Below are 13,739 nucleotides of genomic sequence, written 5' to 3'. Positions count from 1 at the left end.
ATCTGAGCAATGGGATCAACATGCACAAAACAGCACACCCTAAAGCCTTCATCGTTTTTGGGAGATTTTAACCAGGCCAGTCTGAAAAAAATCACTAAGCAACTACCATCAACTTGCAATACCAGAGGAAGCAACACACTGGACCATTGTTACACCACCATCAAGAATGCCTACCGTGCTATTCCATACCCTCACTTTAGGAAGTCTCATCACCCAGCTGTACTTCAACTCCAAGTATAGGCGGAGACTGAAGACTGCAGCACCAGTAGTAAGGACCAAGAAGATATGGACAAGGGAAGCACAGGAGCACCTACAGGACTGCTTTGAATCAGTGGACTGGACTGTATTCAAGGATTTGTCATCAAACCTGAATGAGTATACTGCAGTTGTTACCAACTTTATTAAAACCTGTGTGGATGAGTGTGTGCCTATAAAGAGTTACTGTACATTCCCAAACCAAAACTCGTGGATGAACCAGGAGGTACGTCATCTGCTGAAGGCTAGATCTGTGGCATTCAAGTCTGACACAAACCTGTACCAGAAAACCAGGTATGATTTGCAGAGGGCTATTTCAAGAGCAAAGAGACAATTTCAAACAAGCTTGGGGGGTGACATCAGATGCACGGCAATTCTGGTAGAGTCTGCAAGACATTACTTCCTACAAAGTGAAACCCAATAGCATGAATGGCAGCAATGCTTCACTACCAGATGAACTCAATGCCTTCTATGCCTGATTTGAAAGAGAGAACACAACTACAGCTGTGAAGATCCCTGCTGCACCTGATGACTCTAATCTCTGTCTCAGAGGTGGATGTTAAACTGTCTTTAAAGAGAGTGAACCCTTGCAAGGCAGAAGGTCCTGATTGAGTACCTGGTAAGGCTCTGAAAACCTGTGCCCACCAACTGGCTGGAGTATTCAAGGACATTTTCAACCTCTCACTGCTATGGGTGGAAGTTCCCACTTGCTTCAAAAAGGCAACAATTATACCAGTGCCAAAGAAGAATGTGGGCTGCCTTACTGACTATCGCCCAGTAGCACTCACATCTTCAGTGATGAAATGCTTTGAGAGGTTGGTCATGACTAGACTGAACTCCTGCCTCAGCAAGGACCTGGACTCATTATAATTTGCCTACCACCACAATAGGTCAACAGCAGATGCAATCTCAATGGCTCTTCACATGGCTTTAGACCACCTGGACAACACAAACACCTATGTCAGGATGCTGTTCGTTGACTATAGCTCAGCATTTAATACCATCATTCCCACAATCCTGATTGGGAAGTTGCAGAACCTGGGCCTCTGTACCTCCCTCTGCAATTGGATCCTCGAATTCCTAACTGGAAGACCCCAATCTGTGTGGACTTCTGATAACATATCCTCCTCACTGACAATCAACACTGGCGCACCTCAGGGGTGTATGCTTAGCCCACTGCTCTACTCTCTATATACACATGATAGTGTGGCCAGGCATAGCTCAAATACCATCTATAAATTTGCTGATGATACAACCATTGTTGGTAGAATCTCAGGTGGTGATGAGAGGGCGTACAGGAGTGAGATATGCCAACTAGTGGAATGGTGCCATAGCACAACCTGCCATTCAAAGTCAGTAAGATGAAAGAGCTGATTGTGGACTTCAGGAATGGCAAGACAAAGGAACACATGTCAATCCTCAGAGGGATCAGAAGTGGAGAGAGTGAGCAGCTTCAAGTTCCTGGGTGTCACGATCTGAGGATCTAACCTGGTCCCAACATATTGATGTTATAACATATAGCATATAGTTATAACGAAGGCAAGACAGTAGCTATACTTCATTAGAGCTTGAAAAGATTTGACATGTCAACAAATACCCAAATTTCCATAGTTGTACTGTGGAGAGCATTCTGACAGGCTGCATCACTGTCTGGTATGGAGGGGATACTGCACAGGACCAAAAGAAGCTGCAGAAGGTTGTAAATCTAGTCAGCTCCAACTTGAGTACTAGCCTACAAAGTACCCAAGACATCTTTAGAAAGTGGTGTCTCAGAAAGGCAGCGTCCATTATTAAGGACCATCAGGTAGGAGGTACCTGATGCACCTGATGACACTGTGGCCTGAAGTCACACACCCAGTGATTCAGGAACAGCTTCTTCCCCTCTACCATCTGATTCCTAAATGGACATTGAATCTTTGGACACAACCTCACTTTTTTTTAATATACAGTATTTGTTTTTGCATATTTTTAAAAATCAAAGTGCACACCTCAAACAAACTACATCTACTATTTTTCAGCCCATTTTTCCAGCTGGTCCAGCTCTTGCTGCAAGCTTTGATAGCCTTCCTTGCTGTTCCTTATCTCCCAATCTTTGTCAAAAACAAATTTGCTGATCTAGTTTACCATATTATCTATCACATTGTCATCTATATCAATTATCTGGATGATAAATAGAAGATAGTCACAAAAATGGAATAAAATTTAGAAAATTGACAAACCTCTCTCCAAATTAATTCCCATGCAGAATAGGGATATATATTATGAAAACAAAATAATCTGTATGGCAAGTGGAAAACTTTAGAAATGGAATAAAGAATACTCAGTGGTTTCTTTATTAGGTACAGGACTAAAACCCAGTGTGATCCTCTGCTGCTATAGCCCATCAACTTCAAGGATTAATATGTTGTGCATTTGGAAATGTTCTGCACTCCACTATTGCAACACTGCTTATTAGAGTTACTGTTGCCTTGCTGTCAGCTTGAACTAGTCTGGCCAGTCTGCTGACCTCCCTCATTTACAAGATGTCTTCACCTACAGAAATGCCACTCATTAGATGTTCGTTTTTATTAATCATGTTTCCTGTAAATTCTAGCGACTTGTGTGTTTTCGTTTCATTTTTTGAGAATCAAACTACCCCATCTGGCGCTAACAATCATTCCATGGTCAACGTTATTTAGATCACATTTCCATATGACATATAACCATATATAACAATTACAGCATGGAAACAGGCCATCTCGGCCCTTCTAGTCCGTGCCAACGCTTACACTCACCTAATCCCACTGACCTGCACTCAGCCCATAACCCTCCATTCCTTTCCTGTCCATATACCTATCCAAGTTTACTTTAAATGACATTACCAAACCTGCCTCTACCACTTCTACTGGAAGCTCATTCCACACAGCTACCACTCTGAGTAAGGAAATTCCCCCTCGTGTTACCCTTAAACTTTTGCCCCCTAACTCTCAAATCATGTCCTCTTGTTTAAATCTCCCCTACTCTCAATGGAAAAAGCCTATCCACGTCAACTCGATCTATCCCCTCATTATTTTAAATACCTCTATCAAGTCCCCCCTCAACCTTCTACGCTCCAAAGAATAAAGACCTAACTTGTTCAACCTTTCCCTGTAACTTAGGTGCTGAAACCCAGGTAACATTCTAGTAAATCTTCTCTGTACTCTATTTTGCTGATATCTTTCCAATAATTCGGTGACCAGAACTGTACACAATACTCCAAATTCGGCCTTACCAATGCCTTGTACAATTTTAACATTACATCCCAACTCCTATACTCAATGCTCCGATTTATAAAGGCCAGCATACTAAAAACTTTCTTCACCACCCTATCCACATGAGATTCCAAAATTTCTTCCACATTCTGAAGTTTAGTTGGAATAACTGAACCTCTTGACTATGTCTGAATGCTCTTATGCATTGAGTTGCTGGCCCCTGTTTGGTTAAGATACGTGCATTAACAAGCAGGTGTATCTTATTAAATAGTACCTGTGTATAGACAGAAAACATTCAAGACAAGTCAGGGAAATGATAATAGAAAAGCACAAATCTGGGGCAAGGTACAAGACCATCTCAAAGCTACTGAACTTAGATCCAGGCTCAGTGCAGTACACTGGAAAGATATGAAACCACAACCATACTGCCTAGATTAGGGTGCTCCCGTAAACTTGGTCACCAGAGAATTATCACACTTGTAAGAGGGGTTACTGAAACACCAACAGACACACTAAGTGAGCTGTAGCCATCAGTGGCTGCAAGTGGGGATGAAATTCATAGCTCCACAATTTCTAGATCTTGCACAAAGAGGGTATTTATGGAAGAGTGGCAAGGATGAAGCCTGGGCCTTTTTAAAAATAAAGCACATCAGTAATGAAGTGTTTTGAGAGGCTGCTGTTGAAACATATCAGCTCCTGTTTGAATGGCGACTTAGATATGCTCCAACTTGAAGCAACAGGTCTACAGCAGATACCATCTCATTGGCTGTTCACACAATCCTAGAACATCAGGAATGATGCATACATCAGAATGCTCTTTATAATGAGTAAATGCTCAAGACCTGGGCCTCAATGCCCCCTTGTGTAGTGGGAGCCTGCATTTCCTTACTTGTAAACACCAGTCAGTTCAGATTGGCAAAAACATCTTCCACACAATCTTCATCAGCACAGGAGCACCACAGGAAAGTTTACTTAGCCTTCTGCTCTACTTCCTTTACACCATATACAAGATTGCTAATGACACCACTGTTCTGGGCTGTATCAAAGGTGGTGATGAATCAGCATACAGGACAGATTGAAAATTTGGCTGAATGGTGTAATAAGAACAACCTCTTACTCAATAAGGCCAAGGCACTGATTGTAGACTTTTGCAGAGGGAAACCAGAGGTCCATGAACCAGTAATCAATTGGAGCATCAGAGGCGTAGAACATAGAATGTAGAATAGTACAGCACATTACAGGCCCTTCTGCCCACAATGTTGTGCCGACCCTCAAACCCTGCCTCCCATGTAACCCCCCACCTTAAATTCCTCCATATACCGTAGAGTGTCAGTAACTTTAAAATTCCTGGGCATCACTATCTTAAAGAACCTGTCCTGGACTCATCATATAAATATTATTGCAAAGAAAATACAACAACACCTCTACTTTCTCAGGAGTCTGCAGAGGTTTGGCATGTCATTGAAAACCTTGGCGAACTCTATAGATGTGCGGTTGAAAGTGCGCTGACTGGCAGCATTGCGACCTAGAATGGGAACACCAATGCATTTGAGCAGAAAATCCTACAAAATGTATTGGATTCAGCCCAGTACATCATGGGTAAAACCCTCCCAACCATTGAGCACATCTACATGAAAAGTTACTGTAGAAAAACAGCATCCATCAAAGTTCTTCACCACCCAGGTCATGCTCTTTTCTCATTGCTGCCATCAGGCAGAAGGTACAAGAGTTATATGGCCAGCAACAATGAATATAAAATTGAGTCAGGCTTTATAAACAAACAAACATTTATTAAACTCTGCTCAACAAAAGTGAAAAGTAAACAAACAACTAACTTAACCGGAAGTTAACTGCTATACAGCAATTTAACAAACTCTGGAATAGTTCTTAAAGTGGTAAATTCAAAAGTCCAAGTGATTTATACAGTCAGTAAGGAGAGACTTCCCTGAAAACTGATTTATTCGAAGTAACGATGATCTGCTGAACCTACAGCCGGACGATGCCTTGTCCACAGGATTCACGACGAAGGAAATAAAATGGCTTAAAAGAACTGACCTGTTTGTTGGAGGGTGAGCACTACACAAACCTTCCTGATCTTGCAGGGGTCATCTCAGATGCAGGCCACTGTTCCTGAACGAAGATTCAGTAAGGTTGATCCTTAACAAAACCGCCGAACAACACCAATTTTACTCAGTCCTTCAGGTTCCCGTACTTCAGTAAAGTCTTCATTCTCCAACTAGACTGTAAAGGTAAATCAAAGATGCAACAAACCAGAACCGGCAGCAATTGGTGAAATCGCCGGCACAATGGTATTTGCTCCTTACAATAGAAGGTAAGAACTCCACTTTAAAAAAGAAACTGTGTTATGAGACGAATACGCAGCAAAACTAACAAACTGACTATCGAACTAACCCCTGTGTCACAACAGGGGTTTCCCCTTATATACACCTGTTGGAACATTACATCATGTGACCACACACCAGCAGGAAAATTACATCATATGACCTCACACTGGCAGGAAAATTACATCACCCCACCACCACAAGACAATTACATCATGGTCATAAGACAGTCACAAGATACCCATGGGATATGTAACACAAGTACCTCAGGACTCACACCACTAGGTTCAAGAACAGTTACTGCCCCTCAACCATCAGGCTCTTGAACAAAAGGGGATAGCTACTCATTTAAGGAGTGTTATATTGTTACCTATTTATATCAGCATTTGCAGTTTGTTTACAGTTAACAGTTCCTGTTTACAAGTTAGTTACTCAGCTATAAATTTGCTAAGGATGCCCACAGAAAAAGAATCTCAGTGTTGTATGTACAGTACTCTGATAATAAATTTTGCTTTGAGTCTTGTAAAGATGTGGAAGAAGATCTTGTAGTCAGGTAAGACTGTAGTAGTAGTTTTTGGCCACAACACTTGTGTGATGTAAATCTAATACTGTACTTCAGCTAATTAACACCGTACCTACAGTATAGTGGAGGCAGCATCATGTCATGGGGATGCTTTTCAGCTGTACGTACTAGAAATCTGGTCAGGATTGATGGGAAGATGAATGCTGCTAAATACAGAGGGATCCTGGATAAAAACCTGCTAGCCTGTCCCAGAAAGTTTAAACTGGGGAGGGGGTTAATCCTTTAGCTGGACAATGACCCCAAAGCACATTGCCAAAGCAATCACGGAGTGGCTTCAAATGAAGAAAATTGACAACCTTGAGTGGCCTAGTCAGTTCTGACTTTAACCTGATCGAACAGTCAATTGCATTGGCTCAAAACTGCTCACAATACTCCATGTATGGTCTGACCAATGCATTAAAGTCTTATTATGTATTCCAGTCCTTTTGAAATTATATTTGCCTTCCCTACTACTGACAACCTGCACGTTAACCTGTAGGGAATCCCTTTTGAAGGTTGATTTAGAATTGTCTCTCCCTTTAGAAAATAGCCTACATGTATGTTCCCCCCTCTACCAAAGTGCATGACCATACACTATTCTAGCCATCACTTTTTCCACCTATTTTCCCAACATGCTCAAGTCCTTCTGCAGATTTCCTACTTCCATAACACTACCTGGCTGTCCACGCATCTTTACATCTGCAAACTTAACCACAAAGCCATCAATTTCATTATCCAAATCATTGACATAACATGAAAAGTAGCAGAATTAAACAAAATCCAGAGCAACACACACAAAATGCCAAAGGAAATCCGCAGGTCATGTAGCATCTATGGAAATGAATAAACAGTCGCCATTTCAGACTGAGACCATTCTTTAGGATCGGAAAGGAATGGGAAGGGTACCATGATAAAAAGATGAGGTGAGGGCAAGCTGAAGCCAGGTGGGTGGGAAAGGTAAAGGCTGAAGAAGAAATCTGAGAGGAGAGCGGACCATGGAAGAGCACCGGGGAGAAGTGATAAGCAAGCAAGCAAGCAGGAGTTAAAAAGGGGACCAAAATAGGGAATTGAAGAGGGGATGGAGAGGGGGAAAATTACCAGAAATTAGAGAAATCAATGGTCATGTCATCAGGTTGGAGGCTACCTAGATGGAATATTAGGTGTTGCACCTCCACCCTGACAGTGGCTTCATTGTGGCAAGAGGAGGCCGTGGATAAAATGTCAGGATGGGAATGGGGATAGGAATTAAAATGATTGGCCATTGGAAAATTCTGCTTTTGGTGTATCTCCTCTTCTTCAATTCCCCACTCCAGAGGTGCTCAACAAAGCGGTCCCCAAACTTACCTCAGGTCTCACCGATGTAGAAGCTGCATTGGGAGCACCAGGTACAGTAGATGACCTCAATAGATTTGCAGGTGAAGTGTTGCCTCACCTGGAAGGACTGTTTGGGTCCCTGCAGGGTTAAGTGCCAGGAGGGAGAGCAGTGGGGAGGGACAAATGGACAAGGGAATAATCCCAGTGGAGAGTGGGGAGGTGAGGTAAAGATGTGTTTGAAGTTAGGATCTCACTGAAGATGGCAGAAGAGAATGTCATGTTGAATGCAGAGGCTCATGGGGTGGGCAGTGAGAAGAACTATCTTTAAGGTGGCAGGAAGATGGGATGAGTGTGGATATCCAGGAAATGGAGATGTGGGTGAGGGCAGCATCAATGGTGGAGGAAGGGAAATCCCATTCTTTGAAGGACGACAACATCTCTGGAAAGGAAAGCCTCATCCTGTGAACAAATGTGGCTGAGACGAAGGAAATGAAAAAACGGAATAGCTTTTTTAAAAAAAGTATATACAGGAGACAGGGTGGGAATCAGTAAGTTTATTGACGCTTGAAGTCAAGCTAACTTGCCTATTATGTTTTTTGCCTCCCTCCTTTAAGAGTGGAGTAAAATATGTAATTTTCTGGCCCTCTGGAACCATTCCTAACCCCAATAATTCTTCAAAGATCATTGCAAATGCCTCCACCACCTCTTCAGCTACCCCTCCAAGTTCTGATCTTAAATACTGGTGACTTGCCTCAAGACTTTTCTGCTTCCCAAGCACTTTTTTCTTAGGTAATAAAAAAAACATAATAAGTACAACAAACACTTAAAATCCACAAAGTATAAAAGCAATCCTATAAAATAGGATGTAGGAGTAACTGGTAGATGTACACAGACACAGTGTACGTAGGTACATGAAGTGACGCTAGGTGATGTGTATGTAGTGGTGGCTGGGAGGAGTGGAGGTGTTGATCAGCTTGATGGTTTGGGGGAAGTAACTATCTGATGGCCCTGGCATAAAAGTACTACTTAAAGGTACTAATGCAAAAAACAAAATTGTGGGTTTGGATTTTTCTACCCATCAGTTTCCTCTCTTAGAGCAACATCCCCAAGTGTTGAGGTTCTGATCAAACTCACCCATCTACAACTTCTACACACCCAACAGTAAATTCCTAAAGTGATCATGAAGCCCCATGACAGGAATAGATCAGACAAGAGAAGGACTTTACAGGCATTGTGAAAGATTCCTTAAAAAATATGCCACCGTGAATTCTTGGAGAATGACTCTTCAAAATGGATGAATAACTGGGAGGGGTAGGGGATACTGAGAAGAGTCTGTAATCAAGCAGCAATGAATTACTAACACTGTAAACTATTCCCCCATTCTGTCAAGCAACTTGTGGCCCAATTTTATGATTATACATAGATCCTCCTCAAAGCATTAAATGAGTTACTGACAATCCTCTACAAGGGGTTGCACATATACATTGGCTGAAGCAGTCAGGTTTTTCACTTCAACACGTTCCTGTTCCCCACCTTCACTAGCCACAATTACACCTAATTTGCAGCCATTGGAACTCTGAGATGAGGGAGAGCCACATTTCAGATAATTATCTAGTCAGCCACCCTTAAAGTAACTGTTCCAATAATGGCTTAGCATACACATTTTAAGGTAGTCCTTCTCCCCCACAAGTCTCCACAATCTTGGTGACTTCCATACTTGTGATACCAATGACTAGACCTTCAGACTTAAGCTTAAGAAATCCCCATACTTTCTGATGAACCTGATAAGGCCATTCAAAAGTTAACACTACACCTGGAGTAGCAAATTTCACAAAATTTGTAAGAATCATCATCTTGAGGAACTTTTGTTCAAGTGCTTAGTTGCCAAATAGTGAATGCCAAACTTGCTGTTCGCGTTGTATTTTGCATTACTGAGGCACGACACAGCTAGGCTTCCCAAAACCAATTCATTTTTATAGATGCATTATTTAATCCAGTATTCAGTTACCTAAAACTTAACTTGCATCTTCTAATAAAAAAAAATTCAGCATTTGCCTCACTTGCCAATATATGAAAAGGCCATGTTTGAGGAAAGGGACTTAAAAACAAAAAAAAAGTCTTAAATATTCCATTTTGAAGCCAAAGACTGCTTGCTTGCCTACATTTCAAACATGCAGCTTTCACAGAGTCAGTGCTTTACCCCTCTTGGTGATTGCTGATAATATCCCCAATGGTCCAAGTAAAAAAGGACAAAAACATTGACCCAAATTCCTTTGCAGCAATGATCATATGTGTTACCACTGGCAAATGAGGCCAAAGAAATGAATAGTGTGAAAAAATTAACTTTCTTCCCTTGAGCTCAAAGGACAATCTGGATGGAAAGAGCAAAACATTTCCCTTGATAATCACTCTCTATTTGAAACTAGCCAAACACCAAAGTAACACACACAAAATGCTGAAAGAACTCAGCAGGTTGGGCAGCATTTATGGAAAAGAGTAAACAGTTGATATTTCAGGCCGAGATCTTTCATCAGGGCCGGAGAAAAAAAGACGAGAGGTCAGTGTAAGAAGGTGGGGGGTGGGTAGGAGAAAAACAAAGTAATTCACCAACTTAGTTTAAAAAAAAACACAATTTTCATTCAACTTTTTATTGCATTTCACACTCCTTTCAGTGAAATAGTGAGTGTAAATATACAGCGAGAATAGCAACTCTCAAGCCATGTAACATGGGATGCTAGCTGACAGTTTTGCAAGATTTCGTCCTTGAAACTGCACATCCTGAAGATTATGATTGATTACCACCTGTATGTAATAATTATGCAATAAGAACTGAATAATGGGTAGAACTGACTAATTTTTCAGCAAATTGGGATAATGCAAATGGTCTTTTAAGTATCATACAAAGACAGTACTTTACATGGAGCTATTAACAAATAATTATAAGTAACCTGGATGTGACATACAAGTCTCTTGCAGGATGAAATGCAAATAGTACATAGGAGAAAGGGCATATTTAAAAGACTGACATATTCTTAACAGTTCAATATGCACAGGACAACCGTTGCTACATTCCTTCCTCTGCCATGACCATTCTTTTCTATATAAAATTGATTATACCCAGTTACACTTCTACGAATTTACAGTTTAATGACACTTAAAGCAAACAACAACCTTCATTCCACACAGGAAAAAGTGGGAACAAATAACTAACTGATTTATTTTTAATTCGGTGCCACCTTCAATATTTACAGCTGCAACAATTTACTGTTTTGGGATTTTGCTAGAAGAAAGCCTTGTGTTCTGGAGGAATTGCGTAAATGTAAAGGGTACTTCATTTCAGAGAGAAACCTTTCGTTAGCTAATACAGAACAAGGGACACGCTTAAGAGTTTAATACCAAAATTTACCAGTCAACTATGAGAGTTCGAAAATTGGTCACCAATCCATCATCTTTTCCCAAAAAGAAAGCACCTTGGAAAATATTAACTAATTTTCCCCAGGCCAAGTCAACCACTACCATTGCTATTAGGTTCTTTGAATACAGAGTATTTACCTTTTTTGGACAAAACATATCCATTATCCTTTAAGTGAGTCAAACAGAAATTATAACACAATTTGTTTACCGTGAATTTACATTACCAGGTAACAGATCAGATTATTTAGAATGCAGACATTCCCTTCAATGAACTCAAGTTGATTGTATAATTTTTTTTAATGCACCACTTATAGCAATAGTTCAAAGCATAAAAGTGGTATCTATTCTTTGCAAGTGAATAGTGTATTGCACTGAATGATTGTATCAATGTATTTGCTGCTCCGAAAACTTGAATTTTGAATTAGTACCACCATAAGAACATTTCCCTACAAGTCTACTCATTTTAAATAATATGGAAATTAAAGAAAGCCAAAATCACAGATCAAAGTAGCACAATTGAGCGCGCAAAGTTTGTACAGCAGCATTAACTAGAACTTTACTGTGCAAGTATCCCTCTCTGATACATATTTATGGTCAAAGTATTAGGTGTCAAATATTTGGACAATGAATTTTTAGAAAAACTGAACAGAAAACATTCCTTTGATGTGATCAAACTATTAATGTTGATGTCAGTACAACAGTGTTGCAACATGTGTCCAGGTGGTGAATGACAGTAGGTGACAGTAGATGGCAGTAGCATTCAAAAGAAAACATACAGGGTGGAATTGTTGAAGACTGGAAATTTTTAAAAAGGCAGGCAACATAGCTTTGTTTCTAATAGTTATCGATAACTAACAAAACAGGCCAACCAAAAAAAAAAACCACTGAAGCAAAATATGAATGATTTACTGAACTGCTGTTAGATACTTCAATCCAGCATACCAATTAGTAGCAGAAAGCTTGCCTGGAAAATTCATAACAATCCTGCAACATCTGCAATGAGGGGTGGCGGCAAGGAGAGGTCTAAACAGCAAACATTCTTTTTGTGAAAGCCACAAGCAAAATCAGAACTAGTTTTCATAACAAAATCAACAGTCAAGCCCCAGTTATATTAATTATTTCCTGTTCCATTGCAAAGATAGGGAAGGGTAAAAATAAACACTACTAAAATTTGACGGGGGCTGAAGAATATCAGTTTCAGGTTTTACCATTAACCAAAAAAAGGAAATAAAAGACGTCTTGTGGGATTCATGACTTGAAACTTCACCAAATGTGTGTGACTGACAACTGCACATTTACTCAATGTCCATTTCTGGTAGATTTTGTTGATGCTCTGCATTCTTCTGGGCACTCTCAGTGGCAGCAGGTGTGGAGCCCTCTGAGTTGGTATTTTGTTCTCCGTTAACTGGTCCATTCTGTTCTGCTCCCTTTTCTTCTTTTGGAGGCTCTACTTTAGGCTTTGGCTTGCTAACAATGGGGTTACAAAGGTTGACTAATTCCTGGGAAGCAAAGTAGAAGCTATTAAAAACTGACAGCAATATTACAAAATCAAGAAAGATAAAATATAGCAATGATAATACCAAGCAACACAAACGCACACACACACAAAGAGAAAATCTGCAGATACTGAAATCCAAGCCAAACACACAAAAAGCTGGAGGAACCCAGCACGCCAGGCAGCATCTGCGTAAAAGCATAGTTGACATTTCCGGCTGAGACCCTTCATCAGGACAGGAGAAAAAATGTCAGAGTTAGAAGGTGTGGGGAGAGAAGAAACACAAGGTGATAGGTAAAACTGAAGGTGGAGGGGGAAGGGATGAAGTAAAGAGCTTGGACATTGATTGGTGAAAGAGATACAGGACTAGAAAAGGGGGAATCTGATAGGGGAGGACAGAAGGCCATGGAAGAAAGAAAAGGGAGAGGAGCACCAGAGGGAGGTGATTGTCAGATAAGGAGACGAGAGAGGGAAAAGGAAATAGAGAATGAAGGGATAGGGGCATTACCAGAAATTAGAGAAATCAATGTTCATGCCATCAGGTTGGAGGCTACCCAAATGGAATACAAGGTGTTGCTCCTCCAACCTCATTGCGATAGTAGAGACAGTCATGGACTGATATGTTAGAATAGGAATGGGAAGTGGAATTAAAATGGGTGGCCACTGGGAGATCCCTCTTTTTCTGGCAGATGGAGAGTAGGCGCTCAGTAAAGCCATCTCCTAATTTACGTTGGGTCTCTCCGATATACAGGAGGCCATACCGGGAGCACCAGATACAGTAGATGACCCCAAAAGACTCACAGGTGAAGTGTCACCTCACCTTGAAGGATTGTTTGTGGCCCTGAATGGCAGTGATGGAGGTGGTTTTGGGGTCAAGTGTAGCACTTGCTTCGCTTGCAAGTACAAATGCCAGGAGGGAGAACAGTGGGGAGGGACAAATGGACAAGGAAGTTGCGTACGAGCGAACCCTGTGGAAAGCAGGAAGTTTGGGGCGGGAAGAATGGCTTGGTGGTGGAATTGCGTTGGAGATGGTGGAAGTTACTGAGCATTATGTATGTGCTGGACGCAGAGGCTAGTGGGGTGGCAGGAAAATGGGGTGAGGGCAGACGTGAAATGGAAGAGATGCA

General features: G+C 41.1%; 1 protein-coding gene across 1 annotated transcript in view; it reads right to left on the bottom strand.

Moving 5' to 3' along the window:
* Positions 1 to 10,335: 10,335 nt before the first annotated feature.
* LOC140739176 (heat shock 70 kDa protein 4-like) overlaps positions 10,336 to 13,739 on the bottom strand; it is a 47,009-nt gene continuing 43,605 nt past the window's right edge. Inside the window, exon 19 of the mRNA XM_073067212.1 lies at positions 10,336 to 12,616. Within this exon, the coding sequence (XP_072923313.1) occupies positions 12,413 to 12,616 (204 nt within the window). The 3' untranslated portion in view covers positions 10,336 to 12,412. The remainder of the gene's footprint in view (positions 12,617 to 13,739) is intronic.

This window comes from Hemitrygon akajei, chromosome 15, assembly GCF_048418815.1.
Source record: "Hemitrygon akajei chromosome 15, sHemAka1.3, whole genome shotgun sequence".
Taxonomy (NCBI): domain Eukaryota; kingdom Metazoa; phylum Chordata; class Chondrichthyes; order Myliobatiformes; family Dasyatidae; genus Hemitrygon; species Hemitrygon akajei.
Note: the sequence above shows the minus strand (reverse complement) of the source record. Positions and strands in the feature narration are given on the sequence as shown.